The sequence below is a fragment of the Corythoichthys intestinalis genome, chromosome 21 (assembly GCF_030265065.1).
Source record: "Corythoichthys intestinalis isolate RoL2023-P3 chromosome 21, ASM3026506v1, whole genome shotgun sequence".
Lineage (NCBI taxonomy): Eukaryota > Metazoa > Chordata > Actinopteri > Syngnathiformes > Syngnathidae > Corythoichthys > Corythoichthys intestinalis.
This window is the reverse complement of record NC_080415.1, coordinates 25441752-25467508: the sequence shown is the minus strand read 5'-3', so window position 1 is coordinate 25467508 and position 25757 is coordinate 25441752. Positions and strand designations below refer to the sequence as shown.

The following is a 25757-nucleotide window of genomic DNA, read 5'->3' as shown; positions in this document are numbered from 1 at the left end:
TATAGTCATATCGTGAGCCTTGTATCGCAAATCATATTGTGAGCTATCTAGAAGTTCCCATCCTTAATTGTATGTGAACTGTATTCTTTTGTGTGATATTATACGTATATTTGCACTCCAAATAAACAAGATTCCATTTCAACCTGCTTTTAGTTGCATTCTATACATCTCATTTAAAAACTTGCCACCATTGACAGCGACAGACGTCTAATTCAGTTCAAATGGATTATCGACGTCAGCAGTCGTGAGTTACTTTTTAAAATTTTGTTTTGAAAGTGAGCTTTGGTCCTCTTTTATTATTATTTTTTTTCATCTCTCTCTCTCCGTCCATCTATTCGCGACGTGTGCGCTCCAGGAATAGCACGCGACGGAGGAAGTGACATGCTATACCTGCCGCTCACTCCGTGGGTCCCGCTCACTGAAGGGGAGATTAGACTGCGGTAATCTGGACTCAGGAAAAACAGCGGCCATGACTCCCGTCCAAAGTTGCCTCTCGTGGGCATCCCACCTCCCTAGAACATAAAATAAAGTATATTTTATAGTATTTTGACCATATTGAGGACAACTAAGTGCAACTTGGACAATGTATGGGAATTTGATTTCTCATCAACGCAGCTGAAGGTAAGTGGAATTCATAGCATGTTTTTTTTAATTGTGTGTTATTTTTTTAATATTTCTTTTTCCCCCTTCTTCACTTTAGTTTGGATGTGTTAGCGGGGACTAAGCTGTCGGGAGCGTGCACAGGCTGGACCGGGAAAGATGGAGATCCGGCCAGACAGGTTTAAGGCCGCCGCGGCTAAAACCCTTGGCAAAATCTATGGGTGAGTACATTCACTTTCTAAAGAAAACATTTTTTTTTTGCCCCCTCCTATTTTTCTCCAGTCTCCATTACACTAGCGCTCAATGTAAAGTATCACATACAGGAATCTGCTATGAATAATTGATCAGTTTGCAGTCATGCAATAGTTCCAATAAAACAAGAAGGATGGAAGAGTTTGTTGTCATGGAAAAATTATGTTTCATAAATGAGATATTGGGGAGCACTTAAATCATTGGCTGCCATTGACGGTGCTAGAAATCTCATATGTTTTGACTGGGAGTAACTGTCATATTTTAACCACTTCAGACCTGAGCATGTTGCTGAAGGACATGACGCGTTCACGTCTCTAAATCAATAAATACACTGAATTTAATTGCTAATTCCACTTCTGGGAGATGATTGGACGAAACTTTACCCATCAAAATTAAATCATGAGGTTTAGCAAGCCCTCTTTGCTATTTTTGGCTCTTTAAAAATGGCTGACACAAAAGGCAACTTAAAAAAAGCAAACGTACGTGCTCATTTCTCATTAAAAACAATGTAACATCAAAAGTAACCAATAAAAGGATGAAATATTCCCGACCAAAAAATTACACTTTGTTCTGGTATTTGAGTAGAATAAAAATCAATGAAGACTTTTTTTTTTTTTTTGGGGGGGGGGGGGGGGCAGCAGAAGGGGTTAAACAATGCAGTATATGTTAGCAATGGACAATTTACGAGTTTAGTTTCCATTCATGGTGCTAATCGTCCAATCCGTTTGAAGTGAAAGGGCTGGCAGCGAATGAACTGTTCATTGGATTGTTCAAATATGTTGGATGTTTACACGTGAGGAACGCATTTAAATAAACATCAAAAGGATGAAAAGAGGCACACGAATTGGATGTCTATCATGTTTAATGGCACTGAAAGTTATTAATCTGTTCGTTTTGCTAGCTACTTTAAGACAGTAAATATTCAGATGTTCATCATCTGTGTCAAATGCAAATGATGATGTAAAAGTGTTTGTTTTCAGCCAATAATAAAGAAATCAATTTTTTTGAAAACATTTATTTTCACACTGGAAACATTAAATGAATCATATGCTGGTCTTTTTGGGGGGTGGAATTTTCTGCAGTCAATTCAAAATAATGTTCAGTTTATGGATTAAGGAAGGAAATTATTTTTTCACCTTTCATCTAATTAGAAAAATAATCGTCAGCTTTATCAACAAATTAAAATGTACTTAATTGAACAGAAATGTTGTTAAATAGTTACTATACATAGTATAGTGTACAATAAATATGTAACATAAAAAATGATCAATACTTTGAATAATTTATCAGTCCTAAATACAAAATAAATGCGTTTATTGTAATATTTTAATATTAAATTTGAATATTTTTAATTTAATAAAGAATATTTAAATATAATTTGTTATTTCTGACTTAAAAATAGATTAAATAATCACATTTAATTTAATTTAAAAAAATCACTATCAATATAAACTATTTCGCATAGTTTACACACAAAAAAATTAATCAAATCTCAAATCAAATAACAATATAGAAGTAAATTTAAGATGTTATATTTTTGTCGTTACATAATTGGTTAATTAATATCAACACTTTAAAAAATGAATAGATTAAATTAAATGTTCAATCCCAAATTACAAAATGTGTTTAATTATTCATTTATTTTATCCTTACATTTCCAAATATTTTGTTATATTTAATTTAATTTAATTTAATTGTTTTTTTGTTTGTTTTTGTTTTTGTTGTTTTTTTTTAATAATCACAAATTTAATTCCAAATGAAAAAGGAATAAATAATTTCACTGTCAATATAAACTATTTGATGTAATTTATACACACGGGAAAAATCGTATACGTGAATATTTAATATTAATATGAATAAAATGATGATAATAATAAAAATCATCAATAAATCCAAAAATAATTTCTGCATGATGTTTCAATTTTTGAGCTACCTCTCAGAAGCATTGGAAACAAGTTTGATAATAACTCCGTTATTCGTCCTTGAGTTATCCGGAAAACAGACATACGGAACCAGATACATCACTTCTAACATAAAAACATTGACATATTAATTGTAGCACTGTGAATTATTCTATCTGCATGCTAACACATTCTCACTCTGAGTTAATATCTGAGTTATGACTTATTCATTCATTAATATGATAGTACATTTTAAATAAAAGTTCCAAGTACTACTTTTGAATTCCTTATTATACGGAATGCGATTAAACGCAATTAATCTCGCAGTTAACTCGCATTAATTCATTGACTCCCATTAACTGTCAGTTAATATCAACCAGTCATTTATTATAGATTATTTCATTAATATGGGAGAACAATAAAAATAAGGGCTAATTACCTCTATTGAATTCATTATTTTACACAATGCAATTAATCATCTCACAGGTAAATATTTTAACTCTCGACTCCTAAAATAAGTGTGTTAATTACTACTTTTGAATTGATTATTTTTAGAAATCACAATTCATCACAGTGACTATATTAGAATAAAAATCATTATTAATAAAATTTTTTTTTTAAAAAATCCAAATCAAATATGACCCAAAACGGTACTAATTAGCAGGATTAATGGGTAAATTCAATTTACTTTATGATTGAGAGATGATTTTAAATGATTATTAAGAAAAAACAACTTTCCTTCCATTTCTTGTCACCACTTTTTTCACCCCCACCTGTGCCGTGACGCGGACAACGACTTAAGTCGCGTCCCGCTTCCTGCCGTGCGGCGCGTGTCACGCACGAAATCGAGAGCGCCACACCTTGTAATCCGGAGGGGGAGGGGTTACGCCGAGGCGTGCGGGGGCACCGCTCGCTCGCGGGGGATTTGCCGGCCTCGACAGCTTGGAACGGAGGAAGGCTATTTGTGGAGAGGATTTAAGTGTTTAGACCACAGATCAAATCCTGGACGGAAAGAAAAGGAAGTCAGTCAATGCCGAACCCAACTGGCTCGCTCTTGGCTGCCATTGACGGGAATAGACGTCCAATCAGTTTGAAGTGGGAGGGTTGACAGCGAATTCATTGCCAAAAAAAGTTGCCCGAAAGTTTAAGATGACGCTCACCACGCTGTATACTAATGCTAACGCGAATGCTATGCTCATGCTCCAAGCCAATCATCATCGCGTTTGCAACGGTGTCACATCCCCTGTCCCACCCACGCAGCTGTGTGTAGTAACGCGGCAACACGCCCATTCACATCCTCAGTAATGGTAACGTCATTGCAAAAATGGGAAAAGTAATTACCTAGATTACCCGCTACTGAAAAAAATAACGCCGTTATACTCTAACGCCGTTATTAGCAACACTGAATTTATGTATTGTATGTTAGTATGTAGCATAGTGTATTTATTTATTCATTTATATGGATGAGACAAGAGTCACTTCAAGCCACAGGTGTCAAACTGGCGGCCCGAGGACCAAATCCGGATACACACAGCAACATGAGGGAAGCTAAGGTAACCCACCAGGATTACAGCGGATTGCGTTTAAATCACGCTCAAACCACCACGAGTCACTAAATACACATCCGCCGTATTTGAAAATGTAAAACAAACAAAACGACAAGAACAGACCGGCTAGATGCGTTGACAGCAACAGATTTAAAAAAAAAAAAAAAAAAAAAAAAAAAGCTTTCAAGCTGGAAGGAAACAAGAGAAAAGACAAAAATAGTTCAAGGCTTCCAGAATTATTAATAATTCATACTTGGGAATCTATTAATACTTGATCCGCATCAATGACTGCACGACCCACTCAGACAATAGAAATATAGTGGATAGAAAAAGTCTACACACCCCTGTTGCAAGGTTTCAGTACATTAGACGTCTCATGCCACAACATTGTCACATGCATCCCACTAAATCATATGTTCTCAATTCTGTCAATCTGGGTACTGCGTAATCTGGATACTTTTTATGCAATATTTGCACAGTTACATTGATATCTATGCACAAACTATTATTAAGACAGCCATCTGCCTACTAGTATAAGTCACTTGCTGCTAGTCACTTATTCACTTTATTCCCAATATGTGTACACTATAACTTGTGTTTTTATATTAGCTTTATTGTACTTTTGCTTTTGTTTTATGTGGTGCACATTATGGCGAAGCTCTTAATCTCATTGTGCTCTGTACAACGAAAATAAAGGCAAAATGTGACCAAGTTTGGGGTAGGTTTATGTTAATGTTCATTTGCTGCCAGTCCTTTTACTTCAAAAGGACTGAACGTCTAGCGCCTTCAATAGCAGCTAAACTATAACAGTGTACATCTCTAACCATAGACTTCATATTATATTGATGGGACACGGGGCCGATTAATAGGGGGCCTATCTCTGTCAAAGCTGACCGGGTGGAAACGTACACAAAGAGCTTTTTAGGTTGAAAATTCTTGTGAATAAATGGACGTAAAACAGTCTCGATTCTTGGTTAAAAGGAAAAAAAAACAGGCAGTGAGCATTAAATATTTTGAATGTGCTGCAAGTCTTTAAGCCACTGTGGCGCTGCCTTATCACCGCAAAGAGCTTTTTACGTTACAAGTTCTTGTGAATAAATGCTTAAATCCCTGAATTCTTTATAGATATGAACGTAAAACAGTCTCGATTCTTTGTTAGAAGAGCAAAGAACCAGGCAGTTAGCATTTATTTTACGTAAATACAGTAGGGCAAATAAGTATTTAGTCAACCACTAATTGTGCAAGTTCTCCCACTTGAAAATATTAGAGAGGCCTGTAATTGTCAACATGGGTAAACCTCAACCATGAGAGACAGAGTGTGGAAAAAAAAAAAAAAAACAGAAAATCACATTGTTCGATTTTTAAAGAATTTATTTGCAAATCATGGTGGAAAATAAGTATTTGGTCTATACTAAAAGTTCATCTCAATACTTTGTTATATAGACCCTACTCACGTGACGTCACAGCCACGCCCCCGCGCCATGTTGTCCGTATACTCGTCATGTTAATGCATTAGCGCTTCGTAAATTCCTCCTATTATGGCGTGTTTTTCTGCTCGTTAACATTAATAATCAAAATGGTGAAGTCGTCTGTGGCGGTCGGTTGCAAAAACAGAGAAGATAGACGGAGAGACTTGAAGTTTTGCCGTATTCCGAGAGACCCGGAGAGGAGAGCGAGATTGACTGCTGCAATTCGACGAGAAAACTGGGCTCCAAACGACTACCACAGATTATGTAGTAGTCATTTTATATCTGGTAAGATGCATTTAATATATATTTAGAGGGTTTTGGGCTGACAACCACAATTAAGATCATTGCTAGGCTAATCGCCGACAACATACACTCAGACGTTGTGAATGAACTACCTGAAAATATATAATTATAAGGGGATAATAAGACAGTTGTCATACAATTAATTTACAATTTCACTATTGAGGTCAAAAGCAAAAAAATAAATTCAACTAGGGACAATCTGGAGTAGTGCTATCGCACTTCATATTTATTACATATTATATATGTATGTAGTGAGAGTGCTATCGCTAAACCATATAAACATTAAAAGCCCTAGCTCCAATGACAAATGACATGAAATACATTAGACTTGACAGTGGATGTTAGCAAGAACAAAAGATTTTGAATTGAAAATTTCGTAACTCACCTTCCCGAGCACAAGATTCCTGCCGAATTTTCGTGTACGAGGACCTGTTTCACCCAACCAGCAACGTAGCATTTATAAGCCTCCAAGCTCTTAAAGTTTTTCAAACTTTCGTGAGAATAGGCTGATTTTGTGTGGACAAGATAGTTGTAAATATCAGGGTCAGGCAAAGACGGCGAAGACAGCGGGTCGAAAAACATCGATTTAGGCATCAAATATGGATCTGGCTAATGGATAAACTGAAGCTTTTCCACATAACGCATTTTATGCAATGCATCCAATGAGTTTACGGTGTCAGATAACACCGGGGCTTCCATGAATTGCTCTATAACTTGCACGACTAATTGAAAACAATGAGAATAGGTCTAAAAAATACGGACAATATGGCGGCCGGATACAGCGACACGTCATTTTGTGACGTAGGTGAGTAGGGTCTATACCCTTTGTTGGCAATAACAGAGGCCAAACGTTTTCTGTAACTCTTCACAAGCTTTTCACACACTGTTGCTGGTATTTTGGCCCATTCATCCATGAAGATCTCCTCTAGAGCAGTGATGTTTTGGGGCTGTCGTTGGGCTACACGGACTTTCAACTTCCACCTCACCCCGTGGCATCAAAATGATAACAAGAACAGGGAGCAAAAATCCCAGAACCACACGGGGGGACCTGATGAATGACCTACAGAGAGCTGGGACCACAGTAACAAAGGCTACTATCAGTAACACAATGCGCCGCCAGGGACTCAAATCCTGCACTGCCAGACGTATCCCCCCGCTGAAGAAAGTACACGTCCAGGCCCGTCTGCGGTTCGCTAGGGAGCATTTGGATGATGGACTGGGAGGATGTGTTATGGTCAGATGAAACCAAAATATAACTTTTTGGTAGAAACACAGGTTCTCATGTTTGGAGGAGAAAGAATACTGAATTGCATCCGAAGAACACCATACCCACTGTGAAGCATAGGGGTGGAAACTTCATGCTTTGGGGCTGTTTTTCTGCAAAGGGACCAGGACGACTGATCTGTGTAAAGGAAAGAATGAATGGAGCCATGTATCGAGAGATTTTGAGTGGAAAATCTTCCATCAGCAAGGGCACTAAAGATGAGACGTGGCTGGGTCTTTAAGCACGACAATGATCCCAAACACAAAGCCAGGGCAACAAAGGAGTGGCTTCGTAAGAAGCATTTCAAGGTCCTGGAGTGGCCTAGCCAGTCTCCAGATCTCAACCCCATAGAAAATCTGTGGAGGGAGTTGAAAGTCTGTGTTGCCCAACGACAGCCCCAAAACATCACTGCTCTAGAGGAGATCTGCATGGAGGAATGGGCCAAAATACCAGCAACTGTGTGTGAAAAGCTTGTGAAGAGTTACAGAAAACGTTTGGCCTCCGTTTTTGGTACATAACAAACATAACAAAGTATTGAGATGAACTTTTGGTATTGACCAAATACTTATTTTCCACCATGATTTGTAAATAAATTCTTTAAAAATCAAACAATGTGATTTTCTGTATTTTTTTTTTCACATTATGTCTCTCATGGTTGAGGTTGACCCATGTTGACAATTACAGGCCTCTCTAATATTTTCAAGTGGGAGAACTTCCACAATTAGTGGTTGACTAAATACTTATTTGCCCCACTGTATGTCGAATGTACTGCTAGTCTGTAAGCCACTGTGGCTGCAGCCTTACAACAAAGAGCTTTTTACGTTGAAAATTCTTGTGAATAAATGCTTAAATCCCTGAATTCTTTATAGATATGAATGTAAAACAGTCTCGATTCTTGGTTTGAAAGAGCAAAGAACCGGGCAGTTGGCATTTATTACACGTAAATATGTCGAATGATGCTGCTAGTCTTTAAGCCACTGTGGCGGCATTCTTACAACTAAGAGCTTTTTACATTGAAAATTATTCTTAAATCCCTGAATTCTTTATAGATATGACTGTAAAACAGTCTCGATTCTTGGTTAAAAGCAAAAAAAAAAAAAAAAAAAAAAAAACGGGCGGTTAGCATTTATTTTATGTAAATATTTGGAATTATGATGCCAATGCCGTAGCGGTTAATTTCTCCCATTGATTTTTTCACGTTTCAAAATGCCTGCGTGGTACGAAAAATTTAATAAATACCTTGAATCCTCAAACAAATCACTCCTGAGACAATCCTTCCTGTTTGTGTGCGGTACAGCTTTCGTACTTGTTCAACCTAAATCCGGCGTTGGATCGCTGCATGTATTGAATAACTGCGACCGACTGCGAATAATTGAAACGGAGTGTGGGACGCCCCCCCTACTTGAAGGCGTGTGTCCCGTCAATGTAATTATGAAGTTCAAATCAAGTGGACATCAAGCGTTGTCAATGGCAGCCAATGAGTTAAGAGTCTTTAAAGGAGAATTAAACCACAATATTTTGTTCCAATAATACTTAATCATGGAATAAGAATGGAGAATAATTAATCAATTTCCTCGGAAACATCATCTGTCAAAACTAGACGTGCCGATTTCCGGTTCCAAGGTATACCGTGGTATGAAAACGTCAAGGTTTCAAAACTGCAAAAAAACTACGTCATACCGTCCTGAATTAGCAATTTTTTTAGGTCCCAAAAATGCATGGAGAAATCCCTCGTATGCAGCTGTAAGGCTCAACCTTGCCCCACCAGTTGTTGCTCAGTGTCTGCGAGTCAGCTGTACTACACGATGGCTGAAGGAGGTGAAATTCCTGAACTTTTTCCACTCCACCATTGAAGAAAACGAAATCGCTGGTATGGGAAAACTTTGGCTACAGAAAAGTTACAGCCGTGGCTTAGAGGAAGAGGGCCAACCGACATGTAAAACAATTTTCCGGAGGGTGGCTACCGAGGAGGCAATACCTCCAATATGATTTCGCATTTATACAAAATAAAGGTTGGAAAACACTGTCGTGAACTTTTCCCACCAGCTACGAGAGTTTACTCCAGCGTGTTTAGTGTGTCTAGCGGTGGTAAAACATGTTTTTGTTTGTCTGGCAGCTGTCTGTGTTGAGAAAGCGAGTGTGTGTGTATAATGTAAACATGATACGAGTCATGCATACATGCTATTAATGGAAAATAATTCAATTATTTTTGTTCTTATGGCAATAATGTTGAACTGTGGCTGTGAGTTCAGGCTCACCTAAAGGGCTGCATTTTCATTTTATTTAGAATATTTTGTTTTCTTTTTCATTTATTTTAACATTATACTTATGTTCCAATTTGCTAATATGTTTTAAAAAATAAAAATCCTGTTCACTGGAAAAAAAGTTAATTTTTAAAAAACCCAAATATCTCAAAGTAACACATTTTAGAGCTGTAATTGCAATACCATTATAGCGTGAAACCTTGATATTTTGGCTTAAGGTTATCATAAAGGCACATGCCTAGTCAAAACCCGAAAAATTATGTTAACAAATTCAGGTTCGAAACCAAAATCTGGGGTTAACTCATTAGCTGCTACTGACAGGCTAAGAGTAACAGTCATTGTCTTTGCAACTTCTAGAGTGCGGTACATGTAGGCGACGGACACGGTAATACATTCGGTAAATGTCAAATTTTGTGGGCCAGCGCTCTGGAGAAGAAGCAGGAGAATGGCGAGACCATCGAGCTGTCGGCCGAGGGTCGTCCGGAGTTGGTGGAGGAGAAGGAGTTGCCGGCGGTGGACTGCACGTGTTTCGGGCTACCGCGCCGCTACATTATCGCCATCCTGTCAGGCATTGGTTTCTGCATCTCCTTCGGTATCCGCTGCAATCTGGGCGTGGCCATTGTCAGCATGGTGAACAGCCACACTATCTACAGGGACAACAAGGAAGTCGTGGTGGTGAGTCTTGAGTGCAAGTAATACATCAACTGCTTTTTATCCAGTTTTGTCTGTCTAGTGTACTAAATTGTAAAATAGTTTTCTTTCATAGGAGTAATCGGGTAAGGTTTAGTGAATTACAGTACAAATATTAAAAATAAATTTCATTTAAATTTTTAAAAATAATGTTTTTTTTTGGTCCTGTAGAATCATGACAAATGAACAAAAACAAAAGTCCATTTTAAAATTGTGTTTAAATTGTAAATAAAAAATACATATTAAATGTAAATGACTTTTTTAAACAACATTAACAAAACTAAAATTTAAAAAAATAATTTAACTGTTTTTTTTGTTTTTGTTTTTTGTTTTGAAAATTTATTTTAAACTTTATATATACATACATTTTATAATATATGTATATACAGTCGAGTGAAAAAATTACGACACCCTATGGAAACCTGTGTTTTTTTCAGACATATTGGGTCATATGGATTTTAAATATCAATTTTAACAATCTTGAGAGATTCAAGTAATAGAACTAAACAAAACTGGGGAAAAAAAGATAACTTTCTGTAAAATGTAATTTTAAATAAATGCAATTTCTGTTGAGGAATAAATTAGGACACCCCCACATTCAATCCCACTCAAAATGGCTAAAATCACACAAGAGTGCATCACATCAGGAGCACATGATTAGAACACCATTACCCAGTGTTTTGAAGGCGGCTTGCCTTATTTAAACTTTACATTTAGTTTGGTGTGCCCCTGACTGTTGAAGTGAGAGAAAACACCATAGTGAGATCAAAGGAACTGTCTGAGGCCATCAGAAAGAAGATTGTAGATGCTTATTAGTCTGGTAAGAGATTTCAAAAGATCTCAAAAGAATATAAGATCAGCCATTCCACTGTCCAGAAAAAAGTCTACAAGTGGAGGACATTCAAAACAACTGCACACATGCCCAGGTCTGGCCGTCCAAGCAAGTTCACCCCAAGAGCAGACCGCAAGATGGTAAAAAAAAGTCTCCAAAAACCCTAAAATGTCATCACAGGACCTACAGCAGGCGCTTGCTACTGTTGACGTGATGGTGCATGCCTCTCAGAAACAGACTTCACAAGTTTAACTTTCATGGGAGGTGTGCAAGGAGGAAATCTTTGCTGTTCAAGAAGAACAGGAAGGCCAGACTGAAGTTTTTCAGAGTGACTGTAGACAAAGACCAGGGCTTCTGAAACAATGTTCTTTGGACAGATAAAATAAAATAAAATTAAAATTGAATTATTTGGATACCAGAACAGAGGACATGTTTGACCTCATACCAACTGTGAAGCATTGGCAACAAACAAACAACAAATTTGCTGCCATCCCTCCCACTTCAAATGGATTGGATGCAAGAGCGTGGGTTTGGTCTCAACATTGGTAGGGACGATATAACAGCATAACTTGAATGTACACTTTTTACTCGGGATGGGACATTAATAAGACCAAACAGATTGGGTGAATTGGGGTCAGGGCTACATTTCTCACACATTTGAACCTAATTAATTGATATGCTAAATCAAGGGTGCTCATTACCTCGATCACGATCAACCAGTCGATCGCAACGCTAGTGTGGGTAGCTCGTGGCATCCCCCACCCCAAAAAAAATTATGTACTGTACATACCGGTAGTTAATTATGATTATGTTGTGTGTATGTTGTGTTGTATAGCAACATATGAAGTTAAGCAGCACTTGTCTCTAAGTAGCTTCTTGCTCAAGTTTTCCTGGTTATACAGTATAGTCTCCAGCAGAGTTCACTACATTTCTCAAAATTTAATTCACATAAACAGTAGAAAACGCAAACAGAAGGACACTTCTCTATAAGGAGCTTCCTACTCGGGTTTTGCAGGTTAGCAAGGTCACACAGCTTAATGTTATGCTATCTCCGATGCCGGTCAGACTTTCAGTAGCAAAATTAGTGGTGTGTTTCCCACCTCCACAACTTATGCGTCTTTTTAAATTACTTACAGTGGCTGCTGCTGGCTAAAAAAAACGAATATCCCTCCTCTTTGAAGAGGGCGGAGGAGGGGGCATGTTGTCGACATGTATTTCTGTCGGGGCTGTGTGAGCGTGCGTGTGTGTGTCGGGGGTGGGTCAAGTCATCAGCCAATCAGACGTGCGTTTGAGGGCAAAAAAAATGGACCCACTTATTCAGCAAGTTAAAAGATGTAAATGTAAGTTTGAACATAATAAAAATAATTCACTTAATAATCGTAGGGTCTATTCTATCCTGACTGATGGGAAGACTATCTTAATTACCTGGCTAACTGAACTCGTTATCTTATACATATTTGAACATCCTGAAAAGTTGATAGTGTTATGTCCCTACCGTCCCTATGCAAACCTACGCCCTTGATTGAACCTCTACTAGTTGTAAACTAGTGACTCCAATGCTTTATATTTAAGTCCTTGGCTAGACGTCCAATCCATCTGATGTGGGAGGGTGGCAGCGAATGTTCCTTCATTCGCTGCCATCCCTACTAGTGACAAACCTATTTCAATTGGTAGCAGAAGGATTAATTGACGTCTTGTTTTTTCCCACCAGAAAGCTCAGTTCGACTGGGACCCAGAGACAGTGGGAATGATCCACGGCTCCTTCTTCTGGGGTTACATCGTCACGCAAATTCCCGGCGGCTTCATCTGCCAAAAATTTGCCGCTAACAGGTTAGCCGCCGACGCCGTTTACCTGAAGCGCTACCTTTTCCTTTTTCTACTTCCCTCCCTGCTTTCAGAGTTTTCGGGTTTGCCATCGTTGCCACTTCCTTCCTCAACATGCTCATCCCGTCGGCGGCCCGCATGCACTTTGGCTGCGTCATCCTCGTCAGGGTGTTTCAAGGCCTGGTGGAGGTGACGCGCGTATATGTCTCCTAAAACCGTACCGATCTTGTTAATTGTCTGTCATCGTCCAACAGGGGGTGTCGTACCCGGCCTGTCACGGCATTTGGGCCAAATGGGCACCGCCCCTGGAGAGAAGCCGCCTGGCTACGACAGCTTTCTGCGGTAAAGATGGCAGTCGACGATTTAACCTAAACTCATATTTCTTCAAGAAGTTCCTATCTGGTTTTATTTTTAATTAGGTTCTTATGCGGGTGCTGTCATCGCTATGCCATTGGCTGGGATTCTGGTCCAGTACTCAGGATGGTCCTCAGTCTTTTATGTCTACGGTAAGCGTTTATGGTCAGCGTTTATTCCATATTTTGCAATATGATTGCAAAAAAAAGTAGGAATTGAGTTTTTAGTTGTTTACCACGGATAGAAAGACATGTAATTCTTAAAAGATAAATGTTAGTATGAGTTATAATAATATAATAATATAATATTAAAACTAGGGCTGTCAAAATTATCGCGTAATTAATTTTTAAAATTAATCACGTTAAAATATTTGAGGCAATTAACGCACATGTCCCGCTCAGACAGATTTAAATGTCAGTAGAGTGAAATGCCCACTTGTTAATTGTGTTTTATGGAATTTTGCCGCCCTCTGCTGGCGCTTTGGTGCGACTGATTTTATAGGCTTCAGTACCCATGAGCATTGTGTAATTATTGACATCAACAATGGCGGGCTACTAATTTATTTTTTGATTGAAAATTTTACAAATTTTACTAAAACGAAAACATTAAGAGGGGTTTTAATATAAAATTTCTATAACTTGTACTAACATTTATCTTTTAAGAACTACAAGTCTTTCTATCCATGGATCGCTTTAACAGAATGTTAATAATGTTAATGCCATCTTGTTGATTTATTGTTATAATAAACAAATATAGTCCTTATGTACCGTATGTTGCATGTATATATCCATCTTGTGTCTTATCTTTCCATTCCAACAATTTATTTTACAGAATATATATATAATTTACAGAAAAATATGGCATATTTTATAGATGGTTTGAATTGCGATTAATTGCGATTAATTAATTTTCAAGCTGTAATTAACTCGATTAAAATTTTTATTTTAAATTTTTTAAATTAAAATTCTTAATGTTTTCGTCTTAACACAAAATTTGTAAAATTGGATTAACTAGTAGGTCGCCATTGTTGTTGACGACGCAATGCACTCTGAGCGGTACTGTTACTGGGGGGGGGGGGGGGGGGCGCTGCTGTGCTACCAAAGTGTCAAAAAAAAAAACGAACTAGAAAAAACTGTTACTATTTCGCTCCATAAATATGTTGTTGATTCTGCTCTTCCAATTTGAACCCGAACGGAAAAGTGATGAGCAGGACAGGGCTGTCGATATTTCACAAAACAAACAGCAAAAGCAATTAAATTACAATCTCCAGCGGGATTTGAAGCTGCGTTTCCCCTACGACAGACGAGCGCATAGACCACAGGACTATACTTCTGCTTGATGTTAGTCATGATTTTCCTTATATCGCAACCCACATGCGTTCTCTCTGTGTGGTAAAACCTGAAAGGGAAATGCAACTGAAAAGTGTGGCTGGCTTGACCACAGAATTCGAAAACGCGGCTCACTTCGAACAGCAAGCAAACAACAATAACAGGGATTGCGTAAAAGGGTTTATTGAACACACAAAAAAGACACGATCGCGAAAAGGGAGACACAAAAAGTGTCCGTGACAGTAGGTCGGGATCAATTAAATTTTTTTTTAAAAAACCCAGGGAAAACTGTGGTGAGAGGTAGACAAACGAGAAAAAAAAAAACAAGGCAATGATGCAACTAGCAACGAAGGGATATACAAACTGTCAAATGGAAGCAAGTCAATTCTCGGCAAGCCGCCTAGGATCGGTTTAAAGACACTTCTGATGAGCTAGATGCAGGTATGACAGCTCTGTCACAAAACAATCTGACAAGCAACATAATGTGACAAAATCATGCCAGTCATCATACTAGCTTTGCTTGCTAGCTAGCACAGCTATTCTCCCAGCCCAGCCCAACCACGTCATCACCCCCAGCGTGCATTGTAAAACATGTCGTCCTCCGTAGGTCAAAACATGTACTAAATATCATAGATGTTTAAATCAATGTCAATAATATATGTTTTAAATAATATATTTTAGTAAAAGAGAACAATTGTGGCTCATTAGAGCCTACAAGTTAAGTCCGAGGTTCCCTTTAAGTTACTTTTTTTGAATACATTTGCACTTGTCTGATTAGTTTCGGTGCTACAATTTCTTTTGTCTCACAGTCAACCATCCACTGCAAACTGTCTCCAAGAAAAGAGATTTTTTTGTTTGGGGCATGGTGGAAAATTCATAACACTTAGTTTTCTTGGGAAACATATTTTAATGAAAAAAGCAGAATGGTTAGCACATCCGCCTCACAGTTCTGTGATTGTTGATTCCATACCGGTCTCTGGTCTCCCTGTGTGAAGTTCTTCCCTTGCCTGCGTGGGTGTACTCCGGTTTCCTCCCGCATCCCTGGGTTTTAACCACACTAAGCTACACGGTTGCTAATTGTCATATGCTATTGTTAAGCCACAACTGGATTCATTACCTTATTAATTTTCATCCTTCATACAGCCGCCGGAAACAAGAAATGTTGTTTAATTCATCTGCAGGCGACCATCATGATTTTACGACACCATGCAGGTGTGCGCTGGTTCTCATGGGAAATGCAGTCTTCCTTAAGGCAAAACACTACCGCTTTTGTCTACCAGCGTCGCAAAAATTTACTAATACTGAAAAGTTACCAAGTGTTGCTTAAAAACAATAAACACATTAAAAAAACTAAATATTGTACTTTAGTTTTGTATGTTTGCTATTTTAAAATTGTTATTAATTATTTTATCAATTAACACATTGACTGGCAGTATAGTATCCACTGATTATATGCTATGTTAGTCAGTAAAATAATAAAAGTACATGTATTCAAAACACCAATATCAGTGGTGGACGTCTAATTCATTTGCGCAATGGCAGACAATAAGTTAAAATAAAACACCCCAAAAATTTGACATCAGAATGGATTGAAACTGGTACTGAAAAATGATCGTCCAATGCTAGCCATCCCAGTTTAAATGGATTGGGTGTCTCTTGCTGTCAATGGCATTGAATCAGTTAAGAGGCACATTTTAGCAAGAATTTCAAAGAGACCGAGAGCGAGATATGAACCCTTAACTCATTGGCTGCCATTGACGGCAATGGACGACTCAAGGCATGAACGTGTCGTGAATTTGCCCGTTTTCGGACGCTCTTCCCCCTCTGGCAGGAAGTTTCGGCATCATGTGGTACTGCTTCTGGATCATGGTGTCGTACGAAAGCCCCGCCGCCCATCCCACTATCACGGAAGAGGAGCGCAAATACATCGAGGAAAGCATCGGCGAGTCGGCTCAACATTCCGTGACGGTGCGTCCGCTTTCCCCAGATGGCGTCATACCTCTCTTTCTCTGAAAGCTGTACCGTCCGCTTTCAGAAATTCAACACGCCGTGGAGGGCCTTCTTCACCTCCATGCCGGTCTACGCCATCATCGTGGCCAACTTCTGTAGGAGCTGGACCTTCTACCTGCTCCTCATCAGTCAGCCCGCCTACTTTGAGGAGGTCTTCGGATTCGAGATCAGCAAGGTGACTTCCCGCGTATTTAGTGTGTCTTTTTTCACCGAACGGAATAAGAAAAAGTTTTTGTTTCGGACGCAAGGTGGGAATCGTGTCTGCGCTTCCCCACCTGGTGATGACCATTATTGTGCCAATCGGAGGCCAGATTGCCGACCACCTGCGCTCCAATCACATCATGACCACCACTAACGTCAGGAAACTCATGAACTGCGGAGGTAAGGAAGCCTCGATTTTCCATTACTTTTCTCATCTATTTGATAATATTTTGCGTTAAAGCAACACTAGGTAACTTTTAAACTTTTATAAAATATTTTCATTACAGTTGTGATATGTCCACTGACAACTAGTTAGTTGAATGACACCTCTTTTATATCTTGAGGTTGCTAACCGTCATATGCTATTGTTAAGCCACAACTGGATTCATTACCTTATTACTATTCATCCTTCACATAGCAGCTGGAAACAGAAATGTCATTGCAGTGTTGTTTTTGGCAGCCATTTAAATTTTTTTCTTAGTCTTCGTCTTTTGGAAGAAAATACTTAATCTTAATCATATTTTAGTCGTTTCATAGAAAATTCTAGACCGAGGTCCCCAACCTTTTTTGCACCAAGGACCGGCATGATTTTTTTTTTTTTTTCATGGACTGGTGTTCTGTCAAATTTTGCACCCTTATAAAATTTTGCTCCCAAAGCTTTTGTGGCGGTGAAAAAGCCCTCTTTTATATTCAATTGGACTCTCAATGTTATCCAACGGTGCTAAAAAACTATTTACACTATTACTATTACTATTACTATTATTACTATTTAATTTGGCCATTATGCAGTCGTTAATAAATTATTATTTCTTTTGCGGCCCGGTACCAAATGCGCCACGGACCGGTACCGTTCGGCGGTTGGGGACCCCTGCTCTTGACCAGTGTTGGGCACGTTACTTTAAAAAAGTAATTAGTTACATTACTCACTACTTCTTCCAAAAAGTAACTGAGTTAGTAACTGAATTACTCTATAGTAAAAGTAACTAGTTACCAGGGAAAGTAACTATTTCCGTTACTTTAAAAAGAACTTGTTGTATGTCAAAGAATTTGAAATTTTCTGAGCAGTATTCGAGTCAGTGGACTAGAGAAGAACAGACAGGTAGTTAACTTGTTAGGTGCTTCAGCAGATTTGAATTGCTTACCACAGATGTCGACAAAAGCTTTGCCCCGGGACATAAATTACACATTACATGCAGGTTCTTTCCTTTAATTTCGACAAACTTGAAATAGTGTCTATATCTCCACCTCTTAAAGGACAATTTTTCTTCTGAATGCTCTGCCATCCCGACCCTGTGCATCTGTTTTGCGTGTGTGTGATTGCCGCACGCGCTGTTCCGGTTTGCTTGTGAAATCACCGGCTCTGATTGGCTTACCACGACACATGACTCTAACCCTCAGCCAATCACAATCACTTCCATTGCATCTCTCGAGGGGCAGCATTCAGGTAGGCTCGTTTCCCGACAATTCACGTCACCTTCAAAGCGTCTGCCGTCCTCAAGATGGAAGCAGAATTATTGCTGGCTGACAGTGGGAGATGGGAACGAGGCTAGCATCAGGTGTAGCAAACACAGAAACGTTTCCAAACTTTGGAAAGCATTGTCTAATTGAATGAGCAGGGACAAACAGCTTGGAGTCAGAAGTACGTGCGCTATTCTCGAACCTGAACGCACCCCAAGTCTTGGATGACAAATCAACAGAGCAGAGAGTCGACTCGACACGGCTGGTAGTTTCTTCAATTTATTCAGAGTAAGTAACGCACCGCTTTTGACCGTCAGAAACGGTAACGGCGTTGTAACGGCAGAAAAAGTAATTAGTTAGATTACCCCGTTACTGAAAAAATAACGCCGTTACGTAACAGCGTTATTTATAATGGCGTAACTTAGGGTGACCATATTTTGATTTCTAAAAAAGAGGACACTCAGCCCAGCCTCAGCCCGGCCTCAAGATACTTGAATTTTCCTCAAAGTTCACTCAAAGATGCCTATATCACTTTAATATATTTAAAGTGTGCCCCCTCACTCTGGATGGAAAAATGCAGTTTGAAAAAAATAAATAAATAATGACTTAAAAAAAAAATATATATATATATATATATATATATATATATATATATATATATATATATATATATATATATATATATAAAATGCAGACCCATAGAAATGTAGTCCAGTCAATACACATACACACAGTAGGCTATGTGCCAACTAAACATTTTTATAAATTACTATCACGACAATTGTCCTTGACAAATTGTTATTCCCATTCGATTGATGTTCTCATTCAATGTTCTAGATTGCACAAAAACAAAAACCGAAATAAACTGACAAACTATTCAATCAGCATGTTTCCAAACGTAGCAGTTCAAAACTACGTTTCCCATAATGCCTAGCGCGGTTTAGCTTACTGATAGCTAGCTGAGGCAAAAATCAAACTTTGCTATAAAAGTTTACAATCATCGGCAGCGCGCCGATGCGACACCAAACGGGATTTTACAGTCAAAGCTCCCACAGAAGTCAACAGTTGCCATTATATACGTATTTATCATTAAAAAAAACAAAACTTCAGGCATTGTGGCCAAATCGTCAACCCAGTAGATGGCGGAAATGCCTCATGATAGGGGTAAACTGCCAACAAAAACAAGAACTACTACTACTTCCCTCCATTCTCGTAGGAGCCATGTCAACTGCTGCCACCCAGCGGTCGGAGGGATTCTCTTCAAATTGGTCCCGTGAAAAATCATTAAAAAATCATTAAAAAACGGACATTTTTATGAATTTATAAAACCCGCCCGGACCACGAGGACACTACGTGAAAGTAGGACTTGTCCGGGCAAAAGAGGACGTTTGGTCACCCTAGCGTAACTCCCAACACTGCTCTTGACAAATTTCGTCTAGTTTTAGTCGACAATTCTCAAAATGTTTTCGTCTATAAACTTCAAAACTTTTAGTCCATGAATAAATAAATAAAAGATTTCCAACAATTTCGAATGAACAGGACAGACGAGCACATAACTGCCAAGCCTACAAGGATATCACCATTTTCATGATGATAATACACACTGAGCAGGAAAACAGGACATTATTTGCAATTAATTAAACTCACCTGGACGCCGCGTAAAATGTTTTCCAAGAGTTTAAGAAGACACCAAGTCACTGCACTGAATGCTAATGCTAACGCGAACGCAATGCTATCACTACAAGTTAGTTTAGTGTGTGATGGTCACTCAGAACAGACCTTTAAAGGCTAAAGCAACATGGCATAGCCAAGATAAGAAAACAAAACAAGCAGCACCTGACACATGTGTTTCACAAAAAGAGTCTGGAATGGCCACACGCTTAAGCCTGTGTGTGGGGCGTGTGGGGGTCTCAGGTGGAGGCGCAGCACGTCACATGAATGACATGACCAAACACTGCTAAATGCATACATACAATAAGAAATTATCATTATTATTACTCAGTTAGATTTACTTTTTGAGAAAAATGTACTTCTTAGAGTAGTTTTATCATGCAATACTTTTAACATTTACCGTACTTGAGTAGATTTGTGAAGAAACAATACTCTTACTCCACTACTTTGAGGTACACTCGAGTTGTTACATTTTTCGTCTTTAGTCTACATATTGACTTTATTATTGTCAGAGATGCTGACAGTGGCCGTCTGTTTCACCAATGAGACGTCGAAACAATGACCACATGACTCCATTGTACCAATCAGAGTTAACATATTTTTCTTCACTAGAGGGCGCTCATGCTCTTTGGACAGGTGACGTTTCATATTTTGGATTTCTGGTCCAAATTCGATGATTTTTTTGTCATACTTTTGGCCAAATATGGTCATGTAATAGGTTATAATAATGCAGTATAACCATAACAGTTGATATAGATGAAGTTGTGCTGAGAAAAAAATGATTACAAAAAAAAAATCAAACATTGTAAGCAGTTAGTCATAGTGTTACTCATTACTTGAGTATTCCTTTAAAATAAATACTTGTTTTACTTGGAGTTGAGTAAATTTTTGGATGACTACTTTTACTTTTATTTGAGTAATATTATTTAGAAGTAATGCTACTCTTACTTGAGTAATTTTGTTGGCTATTTTACCCACCTCTGCACATTGTGAATTTATGACGGAAGCTGGCGTATTCTCATTTCGTTTGCGTGTCGTCAGACAAATACTGGCATCCATCTCATCATGTTTTTAGTCTCCAAAGAAACGTTTTCAGTGCGTCATCGTGACGTCAGCGTTATGAAAAAATTGTTCGTTGACGGAATATTTTCGTTGCCGTCATCATTCACGAAAACGACAACAACACTGTCGTTTTATCCATCCACAGGTGACCAGGAGATTGATTTGTGATTGACTGATGATTTTATGACACTATGGGTGTATGCGCTGGTCCTCATGGGAAACGCAGGCTTCTTTAAGGAAAAACACTACCACTTTTGTCCACCGGTGTCGCTAAAATCAACCAAAACTGAAAAGTTACATAGTGTTGCTTTAACGATGTAATTTTGATCCAGTATTTTTGTGTACTTTGTTTTAAGTTTTTTGCAAGCCTATTTTCGTTTTGGTAGGCTAACGGAGGTAAATCTGTGCCACTGGAATTGGAATTTCTAACACTGAACTTTTTTCTGCATCAAAATTCAGGCTAAAAAAATTAGCCACAAAAAATATTCATTCACTCAAAAAATATTTTTTTGCTTCATTTTTGTGACAGTATTTATTTGCGATTGAATTTTTTCTTCAGATTTTTTTTGAAAGGCCGAATTTCAACTCTGGAAAAATTCAGTGTTAAAAGTACAGATTTACTTCCATATAGGATAATATTTTGTGTCATTCTTCATATTTGGGATTTCTTTTAATCTAATATTTTCTGTATTTTCAGTTATTTCTGTATTTTGTGTGTCAATCTTTTAAAATATAATTTTGGACCCAATATTTTGTACCATTTTTCAATGGCTTTAGTTTTTTAATTTAATATTGTAAATTCATACCTAGTATTTTATTTTTCTTATTTTAAGTTTAAAAAATTTTAAATGGTTTTTGCACCAATATTGGGGGTTGTTCTACAATATTTGACAATCTTCATTCTTTTTGTCATCTTTAAGGCCCTAGTCTTTTCCGTGTAGAAAATACACACAAATTGAGTTTATTTTTACAAAATGGTGGGTTATTTTTGAAGAAGGGAAAGAATCAATATGGTGGTGAATGGTACGCACGTGCAAGGAAACTTGAGGCGCTTGCTGACCTCTTGTTTTGTTGTCAGGTTTTGGCATGGAGGCCACTTTGCTGCTGGTGGTGGGCTTCTCCCACACCAAGGGTGTGGCCATCTCCTTCTTGGTTCTCGCGGTGGGATTTTCAGGCTTTGCCATTTCAGGTGATGTCAAACAAAGCAGTTTTTTGTTCGCCAACAACAGATTTTTTTTGTTCCTCAAAAGTTAGATTGAAACTGTAGCAGTGTCTCTGCATGTAGCATCCAATCGTTATTCTGCCGTGATTTGAAATTAGTTTGTCCATGAGTGGATGCCCAATCAATTTGAAGTGGGAATGTGGCAGCCCCCAAAGAAACTGATGTACAACATGTTGAATGACTTTGTGCGGAATAGTGCTATACAAATGAACTTGCCTTGCATTAAGGTTTCAATGTCAACCACTTGGACATTGCGCCACGCTACGCCAGTATCCTCATGGGCATCTCCAATGGGGTGGGCACGCTTTCCGGCATGGTGTGTCCGCTAATAGTCGGCGCCATGACAAAACATAAGGTGAGATATATTGAAAGGCAATTTGATAACTTGTCTCTGAGCAAATCTCTTTATTTTCTTGGCAGACACGTGAAGAGTGGCAAGGCGTGTTTCTCATCGCCTCTATCGTCCATTATGGTGGCGTCATATTTTACGGTATGAACCTGACTGACACGAACCATTATTTTTAAAGATGTCCCGATCGATCGGGATGCCGACGTCATTTTCAAAGTATCGGAAATGGCAAAAAAATATCGGACAGGCCTTTTTTAATATATATGTTTTTTAATCAAATCGTTTTCTAATTGTATTTAATGTTGCAGACAAAATGTTTTACACTCATCCAGAGTCTTTAGTTTTGGCTTAAAGTAGGGCTATCAAATTTATCGCGCTAACGGCGGTAATTACGTTAAAATATTTAACGCAATTAACGCATGCGCTGCACGACCCACTCACGCATTGTCGTGTTCAATCAATAATGGCACTGTTTTACGTATATATAGAGCTTAAAGGCAGCGTAAAATGAGTAGAGAGAATTTTGGCAGACTTTGAAGCCTTTTTCTAATTGGCTAAAGCCTTACAATCCTTCTCTCAATAATTAGTAATATCGTGGGAAGCAATGTGGGGAAGAAAAGTAATAGTTGATCTTTTTCTTAACACCCTATGTTATTTCCCAATGCAGAGACGATATATCAATTGGTGCCTCCACGCACAGTCATGGTTGCACTTCCCATCATGCATTTGGGCAGAACAGTTAAATGGCTACACTATCATTTACTGAAAGCTCGACAAATACACTAGATGGCAATATTTAGTCACAGTATACAAAGTCACATTTATCCTTTAAGAATTACAAGTCTTTCTATCCGTGGATCCCTCTCACAGAAAGAATGTTAATAATGTAAATGCCATCTTGAGGATTTATTGTCATAATAAACAAATACAGTACTTATGTACTGTATGTTGAATGTATATATTCGTCCGAGTTTTATTCATTTTTTTCTTAATGCATTGCCAAAATGTATATGATCGGGAAAAATTATCGGGAATGATTGGAATTGAATCGGGAGGAGAAAAAAAAAGGCAATCGGATCGGGATATATTGGGATCGGCAGATACTCAAACTAAAACGATCGGGACGATTAAATGCATGTGTTGCCACACATTCATTTCATCTCCAAGAAGAAAACAATCTACCACCATCAGATTTACATACACAAGTGTTAACAACAAGCATAATGAAGTGCTTGTGTAGCGTAATCCGTTTCCACTTATATTTATTATTTATTTTATGCCACGGACGGCATGGAGGTTTCCCGAGCTACTGCAGTTATCTGAGTCTGACGATGATGAGTCACTTCAGTGCGAATGCACGCTTTAAAGCAAAATGCCTGGACTCATTTATCCGTTCAATTGGCTGACATACTGACATGTGATCACCAGAAATGGTTAGCTCTGATTGGTTCAAATGTGTGTTTTCTGGAACAGCAAAAAAAAAAAAAAAAAAAAAAAAAGAATTGATGTGACAGAAAAAAAGGCAATGCAACAGAAAAAGGATCAAATCTTTAAGCGCAAGGAAAGAGTTGAGGAGGCTTGTTTATCATATTTAGTTTTATTTGCTCTGATGGGGAGGTTCAGAACATCTTAGGATGCACTTTGGACTTATATTTGTTCATTTATGTTTGACTACTTATTCATTTCCTTATGATTTAAAAAAGTGTTTGCGCGATTTTCTAAATATATTCCATTTCACTCTGCATAATATCAGAAATTTGTACTTATTTTTCTGAATGTATGTTACTTATATCTTTATTATTTCAAAAATGTCAATGTTTACATTATCTTCAATTTGAAAGTACATCCTATGTTCTTGAATAGTAAAAATTGAGGTTTTGGTTTTAGATTTGAGGAAATGAGGGAAAATGAAAATTAGATGGAGTTTGAGATGGAATTTTGTAAATCTGAAAAAATGCAATTTTGAATGAAAATTTAAAAAAAAAAAAATGTTTACATTAACTTCAATTTTAATATACTGTACATCCTATGTTCTTCAGTAGTTAAAATTGAGATTTGGCATTTAGTATGTGAGGAAATGAGGGAAAATAAAAATTAGGAAATGGAGGTTGGGGTTATTGCTGTTTTTGTTAACTTTTATTTTGCAAATCATTGAAAAAAGACAATTTTGAATGAAAATCAGTTTTTGTATGTGCTATAGAAGTAAGTGTGCCAAAACAGTTTTCTTTGCATTTCAGTAGTTTTAGGAGGTTTGGCCCCCACCCCCCTAAAAAAATGAAAACAAATAAATAAATAAACAAACAAAATTTCTGGCTCCGTGGCGACCTTCACATCGGGGAGTTCGGCAAGAAATTCTAGCCACTTTCACCCCTGGTAGAAATACTTTAGACGTTATTTTTTTATGTCGACCACCTTTCCAAACAAATTATCGACTCACAAAATAGTAGTCAATTCATTTGATAATCGACTATCTGTGGATCAGTCCAATAATCGTCACTCGACGCCCCCTCGCAGGCCTCTTCGCCTCCGGGGAGAAGCAAGCCTGGGCCGAGCCGGAGCAGCTAAGCGACGAGAAGTGTGGCATCCTAGACGAGGACGAGCTGGCTAACGAGACCGAAGAGCTGTACCGAAATGCAGGCGGGGGCGGCGGCGGCTACGGGGCCACCGCCCAGGACCCCAACGGGGGCGGTGGCTGGGTGTCGGACTGGGACAAAACGGAGGAGTACGTTCAGCCGGCAGGAAACGACGGCCAACAGATGACCTAAAACGGCCTGGAGCGCCGGGAACGTTTACAACGACTGGAGCGGCTCCGCTCATGGGCGGAACGAACTTTTCTAGAGTCCGCCTGCTTGAGCGAAAACCGCACAGTGGACATTAGTCAATCTACGTGTTTGTGTGTGATCGCGTTTCGTCCTAGACTCGATTTGGTTAATCTTAGACGAACATTTTTACGCCTCCAGTCATAGTATTTCGACAAAAGACTTGAGGATGAATGTTGTTTTCGTGCACAATTTCAAGACATCTTGTGCCAATTTACGAGCGACACGGACCACCTCGCCACTGGCTGCTATTGACGTCGGTAGACGTCCAATCCAGTTTGACCAGGAGGGGCGAATGAACGAACGTTCATTCGCCCCTCCTGGTCAAAATGGATTG

The 25757-nt window shown here is 38.4% G+C and overlaps 1 protein-coding gene across 1 annotated transcript; it reads left to right on the top strand.

Moving 5' to 3' along the window:
* Window positions 1-413: 413 nt before the first annotated feature.
* On the top strand, window positions 414-25699 carry LOC130909697 (vesicular glutamate transporter 1-like). Its single transcript, XM_057826458.1, has 14 exons — window positions 414-621; window positions 701-821; window positions 10023-10275; window positions 12834-12952; window positions 13021-13135; window positions 13201-13288; window positions 13366-13452; window positions 16460-16596; window positions 16664-16813; window positions 16887-17019; window positions 22109-22219; window positions 22480-22607; window positions 22673-22742; window positions 25116-25699. Exons 2-14 carry the CDS (start codon window positions 760-762, stop codon window positions 25364-25366), a joined length of 1704 nt encoding a protein of 567 aa, XP_057682441.1. The 5' UTR covers window positions 414-621; window positions 701-759; the 3' UTR covers window positions 25367-25699.
* Window positions 25700-25757: the final 58 nt, after the last annotated feature.